Source organism: Osmerus mordax, chromosome 5 (genome assembly GCF_038355195.1).
Source record: "Osmerus mordax isolate fOsmMor3 chromosome 5, fOsmMor3.pri, whole genome shotgun sequence".
In the NCBI taxonomy this organism is placed as follows: Eukaryota; Metazoa; Chordata; class Actinopteri; order Osmeriformes; family Osmeridae; genus Osmerus; species Osmerus mordax.
This window is the reverse complement of record NC_090054.1, coordinates 1,098,741-1,123,382: the sequence shown is the minus strand read 5'-3', so window position 1 is coordinate 1,123,382 and position 24,642 is coordinate 1,098,741. Positions and strand designations below refer to the sequence as shown.

The following is a 24,642-nucleotide window of genomic DNA, read 5'->3' as shown; positions in this document are numbered from 1 at the left end:
TCTTGCTGGGGTTATGGCTGCCATTTCACCAGGAGGCATATGCGCATCCTGGTTTACGCCTGCTTTTAACACCGCAAAATAGAGATGCGCTTTCACAGGCGGTTTTTGTACATACCGCGGAATACATAATTAGGCGCACTTTACGCATCCCCTCCCATCTCTTTATGGGAAACTCCCACTTTCGCCTTGACCCTCCCGTGAATGCATATGCATGACACGGAAAAGCGCAATTTGCCATTTTCAGTTCCTGCGACAGGCAGTCTGCGCTTTTACCTCAGTGCGGAATGTTTGTAAATATCTCGCCATGCTTTTACGCGCAAATTGCGAAACAAATACGCCTGAAGTGGGCGCTAAAGTGTTAGTACATGAGGCCCACAGTCTCTCTCTTTCTTTCTATCTCTTTCTCTCTCTCTCCCTCTCTCTCGCTTGCTCCTTCCATCCTTCTCTTTCTCTCTCTCTATTCCTATCCTTCTCCTCTCTCTCGCCCAAAACTATGCATGTCTTTTCATCTAAAGTTAATTGATCAAACCCTGTCATTTTAGAATCAAATTATGAGAAGTAACATTTTCTAGTATTTTTGTAATTTGGACATTGTAGGAGAAAATGTTGTTCATTTTCAATTTCATCTGAGTCCCAGTGTTAGCATTTCCTTTGTTCTTTAGCCAACCATGTGTTTCTATGGCGACCTTTCTCTATTGCCAGGGTATGGGCACTGACTCTGTACATCGTTAAGATAAAAAAATTATTTATTTAAGATGTTCGGCTAATTTAATTTCTATATTCAAAATTCTGTAATATTCAAGTTTGTGATGTAACTGGATTTAATTTTTCCAATAGGTATTATATTCATTATGATTATTATTATCAAGATATCTGAGTTTTGTTAATTAACATAAATCAACCTTATTCATTTGATGTTTTATTGCTAATTGTTCTAAAGGGTCAATCTTTGTGTTCCTCTGTTTGAAAAGGCCTTGTGATGGAGGCATTCAGGGTCACTGTGTGTTAAGGGTATCTTAAATTAATGGGCCTTTTTTATAAGGAGAGTGAGAGAGGGACTCTTCCGATTTCTGCTCTACTTGCAAGGTTTGGGGCATACCTGGGTAGGCCAAGTACAGTCTTACAAAATTCTAAGTGTAACATTTCAGTTGGACTTTTGTCCCACATGTTATTGGAAGTGTACATTTACATTTAGTCATTTAGCAGACGCTCTTATCCAGAGCGACTTACAGTAAGTACAGGGACATTCCCCCCGAGGCAAGTAGGGTGAAGTGCCTTGCCCAAGGACACAACGTCGTTTTGCACAGCCGGGAATCGAACCAACAACCTTCTGATTAATAGCCTGACTCCCTAACCGCTCAGCCATCTGTAAAGGGACCCCAAATTTCACTGCCATCGAGTAGGAATGGTTTTATGATTGAGTCAAATATGTTTGTCCAAATTCTGATGCAAGGGTTATAGTTATGTATACATTTCTTAATTTCATAGAGGGCTCCTCTCTCTCTCTCTCTCCCCCTCCCCTTATCTCTCTCTCTCTCTCTCTTATTCTCCCCTTGTAGCATCTTATCTCAGAACATGATTGTTAAAATACTGGTACTGATACTAATACTGGTATTGATACTGACATTGATACTAGTATTGATACTGATATGAATTCAAATCTCTATCCCCAACGGCCATCCTCTCTCCATACTATAAAGAGAACTTCTTAGACCCTGTAAATTGAGGCAGTTTATGACTAAATGCACAATGTATTAATGATCCTCTGGGGAGGGCTTACAGGCTGCTGAAGGAGGCTATTAAAAGCAGACTTTTAATTGGCTCTGTCTCCTTCTTCCTGCTCCCAGAGTAACAACTCTAGAAAGTTCTGAGTTCAGGGTCTGTCCTCGGAAAAGGACTCCATAGAGAAGCACACACACATACACTCTTCCACACACACATACACTCTTCCACACACACTAACACGATGTGTGTAGAAGGTGTGTTACAGTAGGAAGCTGGATCCTCCCACCTCCTGGCTGTTGGGGTCAGGTTAGTCTGTTTATCCCGCTGCAGGGGATACCGAACCATCCGGTCTCACACACGCAGACTGGACTACAGTTTCTTTCCAAGGGCCATCAGGCTTCTGAATGAACATTGATATGGACATCAATACACTGTTGACACTCACACTAGTCACTTTACACACTGTCACTTCAGCTACTGGTTGCACTATCAGCAATATTGCACTATTTGTACCCCACTTGTCTTTAGGTTAGTAAAGGCTTATAAGGTTAGTATAGGTTATTATGTGTATTTGAGGTTTATTATACTGTATTGTATATTGTATATTATGTTGTATATTTAGGAAGTTTATTATATTTTAGCTTGTCATAGATGTAATCTATGTTCTGAGTACTTATATGTATGTTATTCCAGGTTGCTTTGCGTTGTCTTGTCCTAAGAATTTCAGTGCCCAGTCTGACCCTGTGTTGTTCTGTGCATCTGACAATAAAAGACTTGAACTTGAACTTGAGCTATGTTAGGTAAGGTTAGGTTAGGGTTAGTCACAAACAATTATGATTGTTGCTTCTGGCTCTTGACACCCGAGAGCGAGAGGAAGAGGGGGGAAAGAGAGGGAGGGAGAGAGAGAGGGAGGGAGAGGGTGGATGTTGAGATGGAGAGAGAGGGAGGGAGGGAGAGGGTGGATGTTGAGAGGGAGAGAGAGAGAGAGAGAGAGAGAGGGAGGGAGAGGGTGGATGTTGAGATGGAGAGAGAGGGAGGGAGAGAGAGAGAGAGGGAGGGAGAGGGTGGATGTTGAGAGGGAGAGAGAGAGGGAGGGAGAGGGTAGATGTTGAGAGGGAGAGAGAGGGAGAGGGTGGTTGTTGAGAGGGAGAGAGAGGGAGGGAGAGGGTGGATGTTGAGAGAGAGGGAGAGAGAGAGAGAGGGAGGGTGAGGGTGGATGTTGAGAGGGTGGTTGTGCTGACTGGATAATGACATGCACTGCTTTGCGCTGCTGGGTTTATCCTCCAAGCAGATGGTCTGTCCTCACACACACAGACACACACACATTCTGCTCAGCCCTATCTTGTAAGTCAGGTGACTTTATTAACCCCACATTCCCCCCAGTGTGTGTGTGTGTGTGTTTGTGTGTGTGTGAGGTTGTAGTGTGTGTATGTGTGTGTGAGGTTGTAATGTGGGTGTGTGAGATTGTCATGTACTGACAGGACAGGAACATGTTCTGAAGTCTGTCTGTCAGTGTTCAATGTAAAATCAGTAGCAGTGTAAAACAAAGATTGATGTGTTTTATTATGAATGTGATCACCTCCTAAGGAGGCCTCAAGGGCCCCTGAACCCTCAGACCTGGCCCTAACCCTCAGCCCTGGCCCTAACCCTCAGCCCTGGCCCTAACCCAGCCCTGGCCCTCAGCCCTAACCCTCAGCCCTGCCCTAACCCTCAGCCCTGGCCCTAACCCTCAGCCCTGGCCCTAACCCTCAGCCCTGGCCCTAACCCTCAGCCCTGGCCCTAACCCAGCCCTGGCCCTAACCCAGCCCTGGCCCTAACCCTCACCCCTGGCCCTAACCCTCAGCCCTGGCCCTAACCCTCAGCCCTGCCCTAACCCTCAGCCCTGGCCCTAACCCTCAGCCCTGGCCCTAACCCTCACCCCTGGCCCTAACCCTCAGCCCTACCCTAACCCTCAGCCCTGGCCCTAACCCTCAGCCCTGGCCCTAACCCTCAGCCCTGGCCCTCAGCCCTAACCCTCACCCTCAGCCCTGCCCTAACCCTCAGCCCTGCCCTAACCCTCAGCCCTGGCCCTAACCCTCAGCCCTGGCCCTAACCCTCACCCCTGGCCCTAACCCAGCCCTGGCCCTAACCCTCAGCCCTGGCCCTAACCCTCAGCCCTGGCCCTAACCCTCAGCCCTGGCCCTAACCCTCAGCCCTGCCCTAACCCTCAGCCCTGGCCCTAACCCTCAGCCCTGGCCCTAACCCTCAGCCCTGCCCTAACCCTCACCCCTGGCCCTAACCCAGCCCTGGCCCTAACCCTCAGCCCTGGCCCTAACCCTCAGCCCTGGCCCTAACCCTCAGCCCTGGCCCTAACCCTCAGCCCTGCCCTAACCCTCACCCCTGGCCCTAACCCAGCCCTGGCCCTAACCCTCAGCCCTGGCCCTAACCCTCAGCCCTGGCCCTAACCCTCAGCCCTGCCCTAACCCTCAGCCCTGGCCCTAACCCTCAGCCCTGGCCCTAACCCTCAGCCCTGCCCTCACCCCTGGCCCTAACCCTCAGCCCTGGCCCTAACCCTCAGCCCTGCCCTAACCCTCAGCCCTGGCCCTAACCCTCAGCCCTGGCCCTAACCCTCAGCCCTAGCCCTAACCCTCACCCTCAGCCCTACCCTAACCCAGCTCTGCCTCTGTGTCCACAGGAGAAAGGCAACATCGCTGTGGTGTTCAACGTGGGCACAGATGACATCAACATCCAGGAGACGGCTAAGTTTGTTAACGATGGGAAGTACCATGTAGTGAAGTTCACGCGTAGCGGTGGCAACGCTACACTGCAGCTGGATGATTTACCTGTCATAGAGCGCTACCCTACAGGTGAGCACACACACGCCTCGCACAAGCCTCACACACACACACACCTAGGCCAAAGCGTCAAGGTGATGGGAAACACACACACTAGCTATCCTTAATGCCATTCATTTATCTTCTACCTTTTATGAGAAGCGAGTAGCCGGTGCTGTGTGTGTAGAGAGGGTGGTGTGTGTGTGTAGAGAGGTGGTCTGTGTGTAGAGAGGTGGTGTGTGTGTAGAGAGGGTGGTGTGTGGGTAGAGAGGGTGGTGTGTGTGTAGAGAGGTGGTGTGTGTGTAGAGAGGGTGGTGTGTGGGTAGAGAGGGTGGTGTGTGTGTGTAGAGAGGGTGGTGTGTGTGTAGAGAGGGTGGTGTGTGTGTAGAGAGGGTGGTGTGTGGGTAGAGAGGGTGGTGTGTGTGTAGAGAGGGTGGTGTGTGGGTAGAAATGGTGGTGTGTGGGTAGAGAGGGTGGTGTGTGTGTGTAGAGAGGTGGTGTGTGTGTGTAGAGAGGTGGTGTGTGTGTAGAAAGGTGGTCTGTGGGTAGAAATGGTGGTGTGTGTGTGTGTAGAGAGGGTGGTGTGTGTGTAGAGAGGTGGTCTGTGGGTAGAGAGGGTGGTGTGTGTGTAGAGAGGTGGTCTGTGGGTAGAGAGGGTGGTGTGTTGGTAGAGAGGGTGCTGTGTGGGTAGAGAGGTGGTGTGTGTGTGTAGAGAGGTGGTGTGTGTGTGTAGAGAGGGTGGTGTGTGGGTAGAGAGGGTGGTGTGTGTGTGTAGAGAGGTGGTCTGTGGGTAGAGAGGGTGGTGTGTGTGTGTAGAGAGGGTGGTGTGTGTGTAGAGAGGGTGGTGTGTGGGTAGAGAGGGTGGTGTGTGTGTAGAGAGGGTGGTGTGTGTGTGTAGAGAGGTGGTGTGTGTGTGTGTGTAGAGAGGGTGGTGTGTGTGTAGAGAGGTGGTGTGTGTGTGTAGAGAGGTGGTGTGTGTGTGTAGAGAGGGTGCTGTGTGGGTAGAGAGGGTGGTGTGTGGGTAGAGAGGGTGGTGTATGTGTAGAGAGGTGGTGTGTGTGTGTAGAGAGGTGGTGTGTGTGTGTAGAGAGGGTGCTCTGTGGGTAGAGAGGGTGGTGTGTGTGTGTAGAGAGGGTGGTGTGTGTGTAGAGAGGTGGTCTGTGGGTAGAGAGGGTGGTGTGTGTGTAGAGAGGTGGTCTGTGGGTAGAGAGGGTGGTGTGTTGGTAGAAAGGGTGGTGTGTGGGTAGAGAGGGTGCTGTGTGGGTAGAGAGGTGGTGTGTGTGTGTAGAGAGGTGGTGTGTGTGTAGAGAGGGTGGTGTGTGGGTAGAGAGGGTGGTGTGTGTGTGTAGAGAGGTGGTCTGTGGGTAGAGAGGGTGGTGTGTGTGTGTAGAGAGGGTGGTGTGTGTGTAGAGAGGGTGGTGTGTGGGTAGAGAGGGTGGTGTGTGTGTAGAGAGGGTGGTGTGTGTGTGTAGAGAGGTGGTGTGTGTGTGTGTGTAGAGAGGGTGGTGTGTGTGTAGAGAGGTGGTGTGTGTGTGTAGAGAGGTGGTGTGTGTGTGTAGAGAGGTGGTGTGTGTGTGTAGAGAGGGTGCTCTGTGGGTAGAGAGGGTGGTGTGTGTGTGTAGAGAGGGTGGTGTGTGTGTAGAGAGGTGGTGTGTGTGTGTAGAGAGGTGGTCTGTGGGTAGAGAGGTGTGTGTGTGTAGAGAGGTGGTGTGTGGGTAGAAAGGGTGCTGTGTGGGTAGAGAGGGTGGTGTGTGTGTGTAGAGAGGTGGTCTGTGGGTAGAGAGGGTGGTGTGTGTGTGTAGAGAGGTGGTGTGTGGGTAGAAAGGGTGCTGTGTGGGTAGAGAGGGTGGTGTGTGTGTGTAGAGAGGTGGTCTGTGGGTAGAGAGGGTGCTGTGTGGGTAGAGAGGTGGTGTGTGTGGGTAGAGAGGGTGGTGTGTGTGTGTAGAGAGGGTGCTGTGTGGGTAGAGAGGGTGGTGTGTGTGGGTAGAGAGGGTGGTGTGTGTGTGTAGAGAGGGTGGTGTGTGGGTAGAGAGGGTGGTGTGTGTGTGTAGAGAGGTGGTGTGTGTGTGTAGAGAGGTGGTGTGTGTGTGTAGAGAGGTGGTGTGTGTGTGTAGAGAGGGTGGTGTGTGTGTGTAGAGAGGTGGTGTGTGTGTGTAGAGAGGTGGTGTGTGTGTGTAGAGAGGTGGTGTGTGTGTGTAGAGAGGGTGGTGTGTGTGTGTGTAGAGAGGTGGTGTGTGGGTAGAGGTGGTGTGTGTGTGTAGAGGTGGTGTGTGTGTGTAGAGAGGTGGTGTGTGTGTGTAGAGAGGTGGTGTGTGTGTGTGTAGAGGTGGTGTGTGTGGGATTGTCATGGTCTGGGAGTGTTGTGTACCCTTTATCAGAGTCTGCAGAATGGACACTGTAGGGGTGAGGAGGAGGGAGGAGCAGGGAGGAGGGGTGAGGAGTTGTTGGAGGGACCAGGGCTGGGATGGTTGGAAGGTTAGAACTCTCTCTTTCTCTCCCTATTTATCATATTATACTAACTAGACTAATCACCTTTATTCTCACACCCATTTCCACACACATTGACTCATTAGTCTCCCTCCCTCCCCCTCCCCCAGCTGTGATGTGATGGGAGGTGACAGGGGACAGATGGGAGCTGAAGAGAGGGCTGAGTTGGAGGAGATTCTAGAGCAGTGTGGACAGAGGGACCATTTTGCAGCTCTACAGTCATCTTATTAAAACCCCACATTCCTCAACTCCTCCCCTCCTCCTTTCCCCCCCTGCTTTCCACCCTCTCTTCTCTCTTCCTCCCCTCCTCCTCTCCTCATCTCCCCCCCTGCTTTCCACCCTCTCTCCTCCCCTCCTCCTCTCCTCATCTCCCCCCCTGCTTTCCACCCTCTCTTCTCTCTTCCTCCCCTCCTCCTCCTCATCTCCCCCCCTACTTTCCACCCTCTCTTCTCTCTTCCTCCCCTCCTCCTCTCCTCATCTCCCCCCCTACTTTCCACCCTCTCTTCTCTCTTCCTCCCCTCCTCCTCTCCTCATATCCCCCCCTACTTTCCACCCTCTCTCCTCTCTTCCTCCTCTCCTCATCTCCCCCCCTGCTTTCCATCCTCTCTCCTCTCTTCCTCTCCTCATCTCCTCTCCCCTTCTCCTCTCCTCCTCTCCTACCTTCTGTCTTCATCATAGCCACCACTTTCGTATCTTTCTATTTCTTATTTCATCTTCCTTCCTCCTTCATTATGTGGAGCACAAAAGGCTGTGGAGCCTGGGAGGGGGGGGAGACAGGGGGAGAGAGAGTAAGAGAGGGGATGAGAGTGGGTCTAGGGGTGGGAGCGCTGATGGAAGTAATGCTGGGACAACGGTGGTCAGGGCCCCCAGGGGATGAGGAGCACTTTAACACTGCAGCCATGACAGCAGCAAACCCTCTTCATGGAGCTGGACTCAACCTCCCTCTTACACTGTTACTGGAGCATGAGGCACTTCCACTCTCTCTCTCTATCTCTCTATCTCTCTCACTCTCTCTCTGTCTCTCACTCTCTCTATCTCTCTCTCTAGCTCTCTCTCTCTATCTCTCTCTGTCTCTTTCTCTCTCTCACTCTCTGTCTCTCACTCTCTCTATCTCTCTGTCTCTCTATCTCTCTCTGTCTCTTTCTCTCTCTTTCTCTCTCTGTCTCTCTCTCTCTCTCTCTCTGTCTCTCTCTTTCTGTCTCTCTCTCTCTTTCTATCTCTGTCTCTCTCTCTCTGTCTCTCTCTCTCTCTTTCTCTTTGTGTCTGTCTCTCTCTCTCACACACACTCTCACTCTCTCACACACACAATTTAGGCACTGGATAATATAGATAATACCTCCCTACAGATGTAGATCATATAGATACTACCTCCCTATGAACTAGATCATATAGATACTACCTCTACATACTGTTGTCTCTCATGTCCTAGGGGTTCGTATGGCGATGCATACGCACATAGCTACAAACTGGCTTTCACGTCAAAGTATTTTATTAATGTGGGCAGCTGTGCATGTGTGCATGTGATTGCATGGAGTGTTGTCTGTGTGTGTTTGGGTGTGTGTGTGTGTGTGAGAGAGACTGTGTGTGTGTGTGTGTGTGTGTGTGTGTGTGTGTGTGTGTGTGTGTGTGTGTGTGTGTGTGTGTGTGTGTGTGTGTGTGTGTGTGTGTGTGTGTGTGTGTGTGTGTGTGTGTGTGTGTGTGAGAGAGACAGTGTGTGAGACTGTGTGTGTGTGTTATGTGTGTGTGTGTGTGTGGGGGGGGGGATTCTTTCAGGGTAGTCTGTGTTTACAACTCTACCCAGCGGCATGAAATAAACTGTACAAATTTTTAAACCCTATAATTTGAAAGAGATTACACTTTTGTCAGAAGATAACTGGGAGGCATAAACACACAAAACAGAACAGCAGCTGTCAGAAAACGAAGAGGCATTTAAATAAATAAACCAGTCAGACAGTCCTGTCTCAGCCTGCTGTGACACATCCCTGTCCCTCCATCCCTCTACCTCTCCCTCCATCCCTCTCCATCCATATCTCTCCTTCACTCTCCCTCCATCCCTCTCGCTCTCCCTCCATATCTCTCCCTCCATCCCTCTCCCTCCATCCCTCTCCCTCCATCCCTCTCCCTCCATCCCTATCCCTCCTTCACTCTCCCTCCATCCCTCTCCCTCCATCCCTCTCCCTCCTGTTGGCTGTTGTGTGTCAGAGGAGATTAACTAATGAGTTATAGATCCATTCTATTGTAGATTGGGCTTTGGTCAAAGTCTTTCTTGTCAGTCTGGCTGCTTGGTGTGGATGCTGGCTGTATGTAGGGATTACACTGGCAGCTTTCTGATAGGCCAGTTTGGCTATGTGTAGACTACCACTGAATAAGAAGCAAGGATGTCATGGGTAATGTGTGTTCTCCTCTAAACCACAACAGGGTGAATGTTTTTTATAATAAACTATAAATTCAAATGATGTTCCTTCTGAGAATGTAACTAGTTAAACTTCAAAACAATAGAGTGAGACAGATATATTAATGGTGTTGTAAACATCATTGTAAGATTCCTGTCATAGAAATGTTTACATTTGTGATTTGGTTTTTGTTTATAACATTAATATTAATCTTCATGAACCATGAAGTCTAATTCGCAGTTAATATAGAAATAATTTGTTGGATTAAAATAAATTTAAAGGATTGAATGATTGAATGAGGTTCAGTGTAATGTTTTAGGTGTAACTTTGTTTTTATTTTACTTCTTTCTTTTTTTATATATCAAAAAACTTGACCAAAACATTGTACAGTTTGTTTAGTTTCAGCATTAAGTATTAACATTAACCTTTTGACCTTACAGATGTTAACCGATGAAATGTTTCTTTAAACTTTAAGGCCACAATGATAATGAGCGCCTGGCGATCGCCAGACAGCGAATCCCTTATCGGCTCGGTCGAGTAGTTGACGAATGGCTACTCGACAAAGGTAAAAAAAACATTAAAATTTCAACAAAAAAATAATTTTATCATAACCAAGTAATTCTGTAACAAATTAATTTTAAAAACATAAATGTTCTGTAAAAAAAAAAAAATAGATTCAACAAAATCGTTTTAAACAGTAAAATGTAGCTAGAACCTTTTGGTCAGTTTGCCTAATACTGTATTATTATTTAGAAATGTCAATTGGTTTAACAGGAAGTTAAAGGGACTGTAAATATACATTTAACTTCTTCATGTAATATGACCACTTCCTGTTAAAATGTCTATAAATTACCATAGCATTGATTTATTTTTTGATGTAAATACATAAATGGTTGTAAAAAAAAAACTTCAGTTAAATCCTATATTGATATCTGTAGTGTTATTTCAGACACATGTATAGTAGGCATATAAGTGCTACTTTTAACTGTGTCTAAATTGATCTACAGTGATTAAACCAACTAGCCAAGATAAATAGACTGTAATAAGAATTGGCAAAAGAAGAGTCCCTTTAACAATGTGTGTAAACGTGTTAGAATCCAGGGACGACTGTGTGGTCCCACAGCTGTGCATGCGCTCAGAGGTCTCCCAATGTTTTCACCTCATCATGTTTACTCTTTCTGTTCACCTCACTGCCGTTGTCAAAACATTACTCATTTTTTAAGCCTTTTTTAAGTTTCAATCTTTTTTATCAAACATTGCAGTTATTTTTGTTTGTTTTTGCTCTTGCTAAAAGGAATAATGTTTGTAATAGAAATGTGTGACTCCTCTTTAGAGGACACTTAATCAACACAAGGACTAGTTTGTTCCATGGAACAGCAGAGAGAGACTAGAGAGCATATCGCTGCTGTAATTGGTTGATACGTAAAGTAATCATGTCTGTTATGCTTCCGTTTCTTCCAGTGAGGAAACGATGTGAAAAACACTGTCATTATTTACGAAAAATAAATCAATACCAGTTTTATTTTCACCAGGCAAGAAAATAATAAGATAATAAAATCCAAAACATCAGATTGATTAAACCTCCTCCTGCTGCTGTTCAATTGCTTTGATTGTCCTTTTAGCAAAGCTACATCGATTTAAAACAACCGTAAAGATTTTTATTTTTATTCCTCCTTTCAGTTTCTGTCATGTCCCCCATCCCCCAGGGGAGTGAACCCCTCAGCGAGGACTCCTGGTCCTGGGGCTCCTGGTCCTGGGGCTCCTGGTCCTGGGGCTCCTGGTCCTGGGGCTCCTGGTCCTGGGGCTCCTGGTCCTGGGGCTCCTGGTCCTGGGGCTCCTGGTCCTGGGGCTCCTGGTCCTGGGGCTCCTGGTCCTGGGGCTCCTGGTCCTGGGGCTCCTGGTCCTGGTCCTGGGGCTCCTGGTCCTGGGGCTCCTGGTCCTGGGGCTCCTGGTCCTGGGGGCTCCTGGTCCTGGGGCTCCTGGTCCTGGGGCTCCTGCTCCTGGGGCTCCTGGTCCTGGGGCTCCTGGTCCTGGGGCTCCTGGTCCTGGGGCTCCTGGTCCTGGGGCTCCTGGTCCTGGGGCTCCTGGTCCTGGGGCTCCTGGTCCTGGGGCTCCTGGTCCTGGGGCTCCTGGTCCTGGGGCTCCTGGTCCTGGGGCTCCTGGTCCTGGGGCTCCTGGTCCTGGGGCTCCTGGTCCTGGGGCTCCTGGTCCTGGGGCTCCTGGTCCTGGGGCTCCTGGTCCTGGGGGCTCCTGGTCCTGGGGCTCCTGGTCCTGGGGCTCCTGGTCCTGGGGCTCCTGGTCCTGGGGCTCCTGGTCCTGGGGCTCCTGGTCCTGGGGCTCCTGGTCCTGGTCCTGGGGCTCCTGCTCCTGGGGCTCCTGGTCCTGGGGCTCCTGGTCCTGGGGACTCCTGCTCCTGGGGCTCCTGGTCCTGGGGCTCCTGGTCCTGGGGCTCCTGGTCCTGGGGGCTCCTGGTCCTGGGGGCTCCTGGTCCTGGGGCTCCTGGTCCTGGGGCTCCTGGTCCTGGGGCTCCTGCTCCTGGGGCTCCTGGTCCTGGGGGCTCCTGGTCCTGGGGCTCCTGGTCCTGGGGCTCCTGGTCCTGGGGCTCCTGGTCCTGGGGCTCCTGGTCCTGGTCCTGGGGCTCCTGCTCCTGGGGCTCCTGGTCCTGGGGCTCCTGGTCCTGGGGACTCCTGCTCCTGGGGCTCCTGGTCCTGGGGCTCCTGGTCCTGGGGCTCCTGGTCCTGGGGGCTCCTGGTCCTGGGGGCTCCTGGTCCTGGGGGCTCCTGCTCCTGGGGCTCCTGGTCCTGGGGCTCCTGGTCCTGGGGCTCCTGGTCCTGGGGGCTCCTGCTCCTGGGGCTCCTGGTCCTGGGGCTCCTGGTCCTGGGGCTCCTGGTCCTGGGGCTCCTGGTCCTGGGGCTCCTGGTCCTGGGGCTCCTGCTCCTGGGGCTCCTGGTCCTGGGGCTCCTGGTCCTGGGGCTCCTGGTCCTGGGGCTCCTGGTCCTGGGGCTCCTGCTCCTGGGGCTCCTGGTCCTGGGGCTCCTGGTCCTGGGGCTCCTGGTCCTGGGGCTCCTGGTCCTGGGGGCTCCTGGTCCTGGGGCTCCTGGTCCTGGGGGCTCCTGGTCCTGGGGCTCCTGGTCCTGGGGCTCCTGGTCCTGGGGCTCCTGGTCCGGGGGCTCCTGGTCCTGGGGCTCCTGGTCCTGGGGCTCCTGGTCCTGGGGCTCCTGGTCCTGGGGCTCCTGGTCCTGGGGGCTCCTGGTCCTGGGGCTCCTGGTCCTGGGGGCTCCTGGTCCTGGGGCTCCTGGTCCTGGGGCTCCTGGTCCTGGGGCTCCTGGTCCTGGGGCTCCTGGTCCTGGGGGCTCCTGGTCCTGGGGGCTCCTGGTCCTGGGGGCTCCTGGTCCTGGGGCTCCTGGTCCTGGGGCTCCTGGTCCTGGGGCTCCTGGTCCTGGGGGCTCCTGGTCCTGGGGGCTCCTGGTCCTGGGGCTCCTGGTCCTGGGGCTCCTGGTCCTGGGGCTCCTGGTCCTGGGGGCTCCTGGTCCTGGGGCTCCTGGTCCTGGGGCTCCTGGTCCTGGGGCTCCTGGTCCTGGGGCTCCTGGTCCTGGGGCTCCTGGTCCTGGGGGCTTCACTCCCCCCAGAGGGGACGACTCCCTCTCTCTCCCCGGCCGGCTGAGTGGTGTGTGTGTAACGTTGTTCTCCTGCAGGCCGCCAGCTCACCATCTTCAACAGCCAGACCACCATCCAGATCGGCGGCTGGGAGCGCGACCGTAGCCGCCCCTTCCAGGGCCAGCTGTCTGGGCTGTACTACAACGGGCTGAAGGTGCTGAACATGGCAGTGGAGGGGGACCCCAACGTGCGCGTCCTGGGCAGCGTGCGCCTGGTGGGCGACGCCCCGGCCTCCTCCATCACCCCACAGGCCAGCGCCACGGCCAACCGCTCGGACACCTCCACCATGGAGACCACCACCACCACCACCACCACCACCTCCTCCAGCCGCAGGGGCAAGATCACTACACCCCGCCAGCCCCAGCAGGTCAGCACACACACACACACACTCATACACACATACTCAAACACACACACTCATACACACATACTCAAACACACAAACACATCCTCAAGGCTCTGCCGCTGTTTCTATGACATCCTCTGTCCCCAAGCTGAGAGGGCCATACCTATCTGATTCCACCCCAGGCCGACCATGCAGCCTCAGGGCTGGTCGACCATGCAGCCTCAGGGCTGGTCGACCATGCAGCCTCAGGGCTGGGCGACCATGCAGCCTCAGGGCTGGGTGACCATGCAGCCTCAGGGCTGGTCGACCATGCAGCCTCAGGGCTGGGCGACCATGCAGCCTCAGGGCTGGGTGACCATGCAGCCTCAGGGCTGGGCGACCATGCAGCCTCAGGGCTGGGCGACCATGCAGCCTCAGGGCTGGGTGACCATGCAGCCTCGGGGCTGGGCGACCATGCAGCCTCGGGGCAGGACGACCATGCAGCCTCAGGGCTGGGCGACCATGCAGCCTCGGGGCTGGGTGACCATGCAGCCTCAGGGCTGGGCGACCATGCAGCCTCAGGGCTGGGCGACCATGCAGCCTCAGGGCTGGGCGACCATGCAGCCTCGGGGCTGGGCGACCATGCAGCCTCGGGGCTGGGCGACCATGCAGCCTCAGGGCTGGTCGACCATGCAGCCTCAGGGCTGGGTGACCATGCAGCCTCAGGGCTGGTCGACCATGCAGCCTCAGGGCTGGGTGACCATGCAGCCTCGGGGCTGGGCGACCATGCAGCCTCGGGGCTGGGCGACCATGCAGCCTCGGGGCTGGGCGACCATGCAGCCTCAGGGCTGGGCGACCATGCAGCCTCGGGGCTGGACGACCATGCAGCCTCAGGGCTGGTCGACCATGCAGCCTCAGGGCTGGTCGACCATGCAGCCTCAGGGCTGGACACGGGAGGCAGCTGCATACTGGAACAAAGCTGCTTGTTCCACACACCACTGAAGCAATAATGGTATCAGTATTCAGATGTCAGGTTGCTAGTATAACAGACAGTTATCAGTGTCCTGCTGATGCTGGTATAACATGAGGTTATCAGTATTCAGATGTCAGGTTGTTGGTTTAACAGAAGGTTATCAGTATTCAAATCCCAAGTTGTTACTGGTATAACAGGAGGTTATCAGTATTCAGATGTCATGTTTCTGGTATAACATGATGTTATCAGTATTCAGATGTAAGGTTGTGGCTGATATAACAGAAGGTTATCAGTGTCCAGTTGTTGCTGGTATAACATGAGGTTATCAGTATTCAGATGTCAAGTTGTTGGTTTAGCAGAAGGTTATCAGTATTCAGATATCAGGTCGTTGGTTTAACAGAAGGTTATCAGTATTCAAATGTTAGGTTGTTACTGGTATAACAGGAGGTTATCAGTATTCAGATGTCATGTTGTTGGTTTAACAGAAGGTTATCAGTATTCAGATGTCATGTTGCCGGTATAACAGGAGGTTATCAGTATTCAGATTGTCATGTTGCTGATATAACATGAGGTTATCAGTATTCAGATGTCATGTTGTTGCTGGTGTAACCGGAGGTTATCAGAGTCCTGTTGATGCTGGGAGAAAAAGTTAACTGACACAGTTACCTGGATAATACCGACACCCAAATGTAGCTTCTGGTCTGAATTAGAATCTGAATCTGAATCAGCTTTATTAGCCAAGTAAGTTTGCACAAAAAGGAATTTACTATGGCAGAATGTACGTTAAACATATTAGCAGGGCTTAATTTGAGCCGGAACACGCTGGAACATGTTCCGGCTGTTCAACGTTGGATCCAGAACCTTTTTTCTTGGATCCGGCAACTCCTGTGTCACTATGAAAAATTATTCGCCAAAATGAAAGTTTTTTAACAAAAAATGTCAAAAAGATAACAATGTACACACAATGTTGTTTAGTTTTTTGTAGTCAGAGAAGCTATGTAGGTAGTGTAATTATTTTTTTGTTCCATTACCACCAACCCCTGTTTTGAGTCACCGGATCCACCCCCCCTCTGCGCTCAGGGACCTCCCACTTTACACATTAAGCACTGCATATAAGAGGTTTAAATATAATGGGTTGAGGACAGTCAACTCAGTTCAATACGCACAAATAGTCATAAACACAGATAGTCATACACACAATCACTTATTTATTATACATCTGTAATGGTTCTGTTGCTTATTCCCAGAAGATGAAAGTTAATTCAGGTCAGTAAAATAGAATCAAGCTGAGAATCCTGTCGTGTCAACGCGTGTCCCAGCCAATGTCAGGGTCTGTGTTTCCTGGTCATGGGCCTGTTAACGTGCTCACACTCAGTCACAGACTGGTTTAACGGGATTCTCATTCATGTTCATTGAACTGATTGGCACTGGACAATGAGGAGTACTGAGTGTGTGTGTGACTGTATCTGTGTGTGTGTGTGTGCGTGCGTGCAGACATAACAAGACTCATTTAGGTCAGTGAGGACTAGAGCTGTTCTAGTCCTTGTCCCGCTAGTGAGACGAGACTGGACATGGTGGGGGCTGGGGTGGGGGCTGGGGTGGGGGCTGGGGTGGGGGCTGGGGTGGGGGCTGGGGTGGGGGCTGGGGTGGGGGCTGGGGTGGGGGCTGGGGGGCTTCCTGAAGTGCTGCAGCCACGAAGCTTGAGATGAGGATATCTCACCCCTGGGCCTCTTTGCCTCTCAAGTCAAAAGAACAAATAAAGAGAGGAGAGGCAATAAAAACCTGAAGCACTTGAGTTTAATTTGTTGTGCATTCAGAGCCTGCAGTGATCGCATGGCCCAGACACACACACAAAGTGATTCTGGAGATGTGGAACATCAAATCCCTTTCATGTCATGCTGATGGACCCGACCATGCTCGCCCCCCTCAATGCCCACACCCCCTGCCTCAAAGTGATTCTGGAGATTAAATCTCATTCCCCCCCCCCCCCCCACACACACACACATGCCCCCCAGCAAGGGGCAGTTCTGGGTTACTTCACATCAGTTATCACGCGAACTGCCTCAGAAAACCACAACTACTGGTCAGCAGTTACTTGTAGTGGGTCAGGTTGTCATGGTAAATACACAAGTACAGCGGCAGAGGGTGCTGTCACTACCAACCGCCTTTCTGTCACCATTCAGCCAACTGATACAGACAGACAGACAGACAGAAACACTACACCATCGTTCCAGACGGAAACACTACACCGTCGTTCCAGACGGAAACACTACACCGTCGTTCCAGACAGAAACACTACACCACCTCCAGACAGAAACACTACACCGTTGTTCCAGACAGAACACTACACCACCTCCAGGCAGAAACACTACACCGTCGTTCCAGACAGAAACACTACACCACCTCCAGACAGAAACACTACACCGTCGTTCCAGACAGAAACACTACACCGTCGTTCCAGACAGAAACACTACACCACCTCCAGGCAGAAACACTACACCACCTCCAGACAGAAACACTACAGCGTCGTTCCAGACAGAAACACTACACCGTCGTTCCAGACAGAAACACTACACCACCTCCAGACAGAAACACTACACCGTCGTTCCAGACAGAAACACTACACCACCTCCAGACAGAAACACTACAGCGTCGTTCCAGACAGAAACACTACATCGTCGTTCCAGACAGAAACACTACAGCGTCGTTCCAGACAGAAACAATACAGCGTCATTGTCTTTTAAACAATATTCGGTGGGCCACAATAACCCTTTTGAAAGGTGTTAGTATGTGCGGACACTATCGGGATACATGTTGCAGCAGAGTGTAGTATTGTAGTGTGAAGTAGTGTAGTGTGAAGTACTGAAGTGTGAAGTATTGTAGTGTTAAGTATTGTAGCGTGTGGTGTGTAGTATTGTGGTATGCGGCGTGTAGTATTGTGGTGTGCGGCGTGTAGTATTGGGAGTCAGGTGGCTGAGCGGTGAGGGAATCGGGCTAGTAATCCGAAGGTTGCCAGTTCGATTCCCGGTCATGCCAACTGACGATGTGTCCTTGGGCAAGGCACTTCACCCTGCTTGCCTCGGGGGAATGTCCCTGTATTCACTGTAAGTCGCTCTGGATAAGAGTGTCTGCTAAATGACTAAATGTAAATGTAATGTAATGTAAATGTATTGGGGTGTGCGGCGTGTAGTATTGTGGTGTGCGGCGTGTAGTATTGGGGTGTGCGGCGTGTAGTATTGTGGTGTGCGGCGTGTAGTATTGGGGTGTGCAGCGTGTAGTATTGTGGTGTGCGGCGTGTAGTATTGTGGTGTGCGGCGTGTAGTATTGGGGTGTGCAGCGTGTAGTATTGTGGTGTGCGGCGTGTAGTATTGTGGTGTGCGGCGTGTAGTATTGTGGTGTGCGGCGTGTAGTATTGTGGTGTGCGGCGTGTAGTATTGTGGCGTGCGGCGTGTAGTATTGGGGTGTGCGGCGTGTAGTATTGTGGTGTGCGGCGTGTAGTATTGTGGTGTGCGGCGTGTAGTATTGTGGTGTGCGGCGTGTAGTATTGTGGTGTGCGGCGTGTAGTATTGTGGTGTGCGGCGTGTAGTATTGGGGTGTGCGGCGTGTAGTATTGGGGTGTGCGGCGTGTAGTATTGTGGTGTGCGGCGTGTAGTATTGTGGTGTGCGGCGTGTAGTATTGTGGTGTGCGGCGTGTAGTATTGTGGTGTGCGGCGTGTAGTATTGTGGTGTGCGGCGTGTAGTATTGGGGTGTGCGGCGTGTAGTATTGTGGTGTGCGGCGTGTAGTATTGTGGTGTGCGGCGTGTAGTATTGTGGTGTGCGGCGTGTAGTATTGTGGTGTGCGGCGTGTAGTATTGTGGTGTGCGGCGTGTAGTATTGTGGTGTGCGGCGTGTAGTATTGTGGTGTGCGGCGTGTAGTATTGTGGTGTGCGGCGTGTAGTATTGTGGCGTGCGGCGTGTAGTATTGTGGTGTGCGGCGTGTAGTATTGGGGCGTGCGGCGTGTAGTATTGTGGTGTGCGGCGTGTAGTATTGTGGTGTGCGGCGTGTAGTATTGTGGTGTGCGGCGTGTAGTATTGTGGTGTGCGGCGTGTAGTATTGTGGTGTGCGGCGTGTAGTATTGTGGTGTGCGGCGTGTAGTATTGTGGTGTGCGGCGTGTAGTATTGTGGTGTGCGGCGTGTAGTATTGTGGTGTGCGGCGTGTAGTATTGTGGTGTGCGGCGTGTAGTATTGTGGTGTGCGGCGTGTAGTATTGTGGTGTGCGGCGTGTAGTATTGTGGTGTGCGGCGTGTAGTATTGTGGTGTGCGGCGTGTAGTATTGTGGCGTGCGGCGTGTAGTATTGTGGTGTGCGGCGTGTAGTATTGTGGTGTGCAGCGTGTAGTATTGTGGTGTGCGGCGTGTAGTATTGTGGTGTGCGGCGTGTAGTATTGTGGTGTGCGGCGTGTAGCAGCAGGCCTGTGTGCTGAAGCAAAGGGAGAGGGTGACATGTTGACTTGACTCCTGCCCAGGAGGTAGGGGACGGCTACAGGAAAGGTTCCTCTCTCACCCACACCATGTTCACAGCTCTGCTCTCTGTAGCTGATTAATACTGGAACAAAACAGGAGCAGCACAGTCACAACCCGTGTGAGCGTTTGTGAGCGCTGGTGTAGACAGCGTCTTGTTCACCAGGTCATTAACTCGGCCCGTCACTCAGCTGTCTGCATGTGCTCACGAGCGCTGCGCTTGATTGGTTGTCGTGCCGTCGCTGTGAGGTGACCTGACCAATGGCCGGAGGCGGAGCCCGTGTGTTGTCGGCCAGCCGCCTGGGTTAACGTCTCGCTAACCATCACGCCCCACTGCTCTAGATTGCCATGGCTACGCTGACTGGCTCGTAAAAATAGCCCAGCCTCTCTTCTTCCTGCTTCAGTGGAGCCTCTCTGGCCTCTCTGGCCTCTTCTCTTGCCTCCCCCTTTGCCTCCCCCCCAGGCTGTGAGGAGGGATAGAGGCAGGGAGGAATCTCCTCCTCCTCTTTCCTCCTCCTTTTTCCTCCTCCTATCTCCTCCTCTTTCCTCCTCCTCTCTCCTCCTCTCTCCCCTCCCATCCTCTCCTCTTCCTCTATCCTCCTCTCTCCTCTTTCCTCCTCCTCTCTCCTCTCTTATCCTCCTCTCTCCTCCTCCTATCTCCTCCTCCTCTCTCCTCTTCCACTCTCCTCCTCTCTCCTCTCTTCTCTCTGCAGGGAAGAACCCAACCCAAAACTCTTGCGCTTTGTTCCGTTGCTCCGGGCGACAGATACGCTGATCCAGAAAGCAGATTTCTCCCAGGACCCCCGGCAGCCCCTGGTCTCACCATGCCGTTGTCGAGGCGTTAGCATAAACAGCCAAACAAATGCACGCCTGGCAGAAAGCACCCTGACACCACCACAGATATGCCCGTTCAAAAGAAGCTTTTTCTGCTCCGCTGAGACATGTTATCCCTGATATTTGGCTCACAGGGAGACATCCTGCTGTCACAGCCCAGTACACACGCTTCACGAACACGCTACACTAACACGCATGACAGCGTGAGGACGCGAGCATGTTCTCGTGTAAAGGATGGACAGGGACATGTCACGATTGGAGGAAGCAACTGGAAGTCTCTCCCACAAAGTCCAGATATAGGGTTAGGGCTTTGCCCTCCTCTATACCGTTCTAAACTGCTCTGTACTGCTCTATACTGCTCTGTACTGCTCAAATCAAAATCAAATCAAAATGTATTTGTATTGCCCTTTTTACACGCAAGCATTTCACAGAGGGCTTCACATACGCCCATAGAACTGCCCCTCAACCAACCTAACCCCTCAAGGAAGACAAAGAAAAACTCCCAGAAAAACTCACTGCAGGATAAAAAATTAAAGACACCTTGGGAGGAGCAACTCAGAGAAGCATCCCCTCCTCCAGAGACGGTTGGTGAAAGAGAGGAGCAGGACACAGTCTTAACATAGTGCTCTGCTCTATACTGCTCTGTACTGCTCTGTACTGCTCTATACTGCTCTGTACCACTCTATACTGCTCTGTACTGCTCTGTACTGCTCTATACTGCTCTGTACCACTCTGTACTGCTCTGTACTGCTCTATACTGCTCTATTCTGCTCTATACTGCTCTATTATGCTCTTTTCCGCTCTGTACTGCTCTATACCACTCTGTACTGCTCTATACTGCTCTACTGCTCTGTACAAATCTATTCTGCTCTGTACAAATAGATACAGTTCTATACTTTTCTAAACTGCTCTACACTACTCTACTGCCCAATACTGCTTGATATGTTTCTGTAAACAGCAGGGTCATGAATATGCATGTGAGCTAATCACTGCACCAATCCCAGCTGCTGCCAGCATGCAACTGTGCTCTTGCATGTCAACACAATAAGGGGCATTCTCAAGGGTTTGGGACACACACACACAGTATCTGTACAGACACACACAGTGACACATACACAGTATCTATACACACACAATAGCTATACACAGTATCTATACACACACACTCAGGGCCTCATGTAGGTACATTTGCAAACGTAGCGTTATTAGCGCCATGGCCAACCCGCAGATTGCGCACGCTGTGATGCTTCAGTTTACGTTGTATTTACGAAACCTGCTGGTCATCAGGTAATCAGCGCCTTTCTCCACCCACTGTACCGTACATTGCAAGCATTTAAAAGCGCAATTGAATGGGCCTCCTTCGCTCTATACACACACACAATAGCTATACACACAATATCTATACACACACAAAGTATCTACACACACACAGTATTTATACACACAGTATTTATACACACAGTATCTAAACAGATCTATATCTTCATATCCGCATACAGTCACACATGTGTGTTCATGGCTGTGCTCTGTCCCAGTGTATGTATGCAGAGGTGTGAACTGGGCTGTACATTAATCATACATCTGTACGAAGGGAGGAATGAGAGTCCTTTAGGTCTGGGACGACCAGGGGTGCTGTGTTGGACTGAGTGTGTGTGTATGGGGGGGGTGCTGTAGTGTTTACTGAGTGGCTGGATCGATGTGCTGGAGGGCTTGTGTGAAGGAGCTGAAGAGGATATCAATCAAGCGGCTGTGTGTGTCCGTGAGTGTGTGTGTGAGTGTACGTGAGCTTGTGTGTGTGTGTGTGTCCGTGTATGTGCGCGTGAGTGTGTGTTGGCCTTGCACATACTGGAGAAGCTCAGCTCATTAATTTGAGGGGCTACGAGGCAGCACAAGGCAATATGAAGAAGTAAGAGGCAGAATGAGACAGTATGAGGTAGAATGAGACAGTATGAGGCAGAATGAGACAGTATGAGGCAGAATGAGACAGTATGAGGCAGAATGAGACAGTATGAGGCAGAATGAGACAGAATGAGGTAGAATGAGACAGTATGAGGCAGAATGAGACAGTATGAGGCAGAATGAGACAGAATGAGGTAGAATGAGACAGTATGAGGCAGAATGAGACAGTATGAGGCAGAATGAGACAGTATGAGGCAGAATGAGACAGTATGAGGCAGAATGAGACAGAATGAGGTAGAATGAGACAGTATGAGGCAGAATGAGACAGTATGAGGCAGAATTAGACAGTATGAGGCAGAATGAGACAGAATGAGGTAGAATGAGACAGTATGAGGCAGAATGAGACAGTATGAGGCAGAATGAGACAGCATGAGGCAGAATGAGACAGCATGAGGCAGAATGAGAGAGCATGAGGCAGAATGAGACAGTATGAGGCAGAATGAGACAGTATGAGGTAGAATGAGACAGTATGAGGTAGAATGAGACAGCATGAGGCAGAATGAGACAGTATGAGGCAGAATGAGACAGTATGAGGTAGAATGAGACAGTATGAGGCAGAATGAGACAGTATGAGGCAGAATGAGACAGTATGAGGCAGAATGAGACAGTATGAGGCAGAATGAGACAGCTCTCACCCCAGCCACAGACTGTTTGCCCTACTCCCCTCTGGGAGGCGCTACAGGGTCCTCCGTTCCCGGACCAGCAGGTTCAGGAACAGCTTCATTCCTACGGCTGTCACTCTACTAACCTCCACGGGGATAGCCCCCCACCCCCACCCCCACCCCCACCAGTGACTGTACTTCCCCCCTCCACCCTGGCTTGACTGTCATCACGCACTCCTGCAGCACTGAACATTGCACTTTTACTACTACTACATTGCACCTGCACTTTGCATACTTATTTACACTTCTTATTCATTGCTGCTATTCTTGTCCCAATTGCTGTTTGTATTTACTGTCTATTTGTGTCTATTTGTTCACTTATTGCACTTTACACATGCCATGCTTTGCACTTTTTGCTGTTTTTTCACTTCTGGTTAGATGCTAAACTGCATTTCGTTGCCTCAGTACTGTACTCTGTGCAATGACAATAAAGTTTAATCTAATCTAATCTAAAATGAGACAGTATGAGGCAGAATGAGACAGAATGAGGCTACTGACACCAGACTACAGACACAGATCACTGGCACAGACTGCTGACAACAGAACACTGACAACAGACTGTCATGCCAAAAACTGACCGGTTGCCAAAAACTGTCCGGCCTGACGTCAAAATGCCACGTCCTTCAATATGCCTGAGATAGCTACACACGCTAGCGGGAAACTGTCTTGGTTGCTATACTGGTTGCTAGGTAGGCAGTTTTGTATTTAGGCCTATTTAATACAATTTCGCCTACTCTGAGGTTTGAAGTTTTCACTCGTTCGATAGCTAGAGCTAGCTAGTTTGGTAAATAATAAAATAAATACAAAGACAATTACATTTGTGTTTAGCTTCAAGTTGGTACCTTTTTTCGTCTAAAAAATTACTTATTTAATATCGATTGTAACAGACCGGGAAGGCAACACGGATAGTATTCTACCTGCGCGCGTTGCTGTCTCAGGAATGTCGAACGAGTGTTGACACTGTTATTGAGATATTTCTGTCATATCTCAGGAATTTAAGGTCAGCAAAGCGATGGACACCTTGCATCGAAATGGCATTGTGCCATCAGGCCGGACAGTTTGTGGCCTGACAAGTGACCACTGACAACAGACTACTGACAACAGACTACTGACAACAGACCACTGACAACAGACTACTGACAACAGACCACTGACAACAGACTACTGACAACAGACCACTGACAACAGACTACTGACAACAGACTACTGACAACAGACCACTGACACCAGAACAGTGACAACAGACTACTGACAACAGACTACTGACAACAGACCACTGACAACAGACTACTGACAACAGACTACTGACAACAGACTACTGACACCAGAACAGTGACACCAGAACAGTGACAGCAGACTACTGACACCAGAACAGTGACAACAGAACAGTGACAACAGACTACTGACACCAGGGGGGTAATTCCAGGTAGAGGGTTTCGTGAAAACTTTGAGTTGTTTAACCCTGAAAAGAGGCTTACTCCAAGGTTTCCATTCCAGAAAGAGAGGTAACGAAACCTTTTGGTAAGTTTCCATGGTAACTTACTCTGTGAAACTAACCTGCTCGCTAGCAGGTTTTCCATGACAAACTCTGTGTTTCTACCTATCCCCTCCCACTTTCTGAGCCTGATAGCGGTGGCAGACAGGGGATATCCTTTCCTGGTTCCGCCGAGCGATCTCGAACACAATTTAATTCGGTTAGTTATACGCCGGGAGATGATTTTAAGACTGAGATTCGATGTGCTTTGATTCCCTGATAAATACCTAAGTTAACGTTACCGTTTCCTGTCACAATCTGTAATTTATTTTAGCAACATTCTAAGCCCTTGGGCCTAATGTTACACTCAGAAGTCAGAACTGACCAAATGCTTTTTCGCACTGAAATAAAGACAAATAATTGAAATTGTATTTGATATTTGGTCTTCTTCATTGCCTACAAATAGAAATGTAATGAGTATTTGTATTGGCTATTGTTCCTACAATTTACATGATTCACCATGTACCGTCCTGTAACTGGTGTTTCAGCAAATCTATTTTAAGATTGTAGGGGGTCAATATTGACCAAACAACCTAAACTAATTCCCCTATGGTTTGAAGGAAGATGGGAAACTAAACAGTGTTTTAACATTAACCAAATAATGCCAATACCAATGGAATTACAGTTATTTGACTCAGAGCTGACTAAATCAGAGCAAGAATGGTCAAATTAAGGTTAAATAATATAATCATTTAATCATATTGCAAATGAATTAAATCAATGAAGGTTAACTCTTACCTACTCTACCATGATTATTGTAAACCAGAGATAAAAAGCAAG

General features: G+C 50.5%; 1 protein-coding gene across 19 annotated transcripts in view; it reads left to right on the top strand.

Annotated features, from left to right (window-relative positions):
• The window catches only part of LOC136942821 (neurexin-1a-like), a 206,872-nt gene that overhangs the window by 147,279 nt on the left and 34,951 nt on the right, over positions 1-24,642 (top strand). For 10 of the 19 annotated variants that reach the window (XM_067235817.1, XM_067235816.1, XM_067235815.1 and 7 more), the window contains 3 exons: positions 4,400-4,571; positions 9,894-9,983; positions 13,114-13,442. In XM_067235817.1, coding sequence (XP_067091918.1) covers positions 4,400-4,571; positions 9,894-9,983; positions 13,114-13,442 — 591 coding nt within the window. The remainder of the gene's footprint in view (positions 1-4,399; positions 4,572-9,893; positions 9,984-13,113; positions 13,443-24,642) is intronic. The other 9 variants (XM_067235830.1, XM_067235833.1, XM_067235828.1 and 6 more) reach the window with 3 other exon arrangements.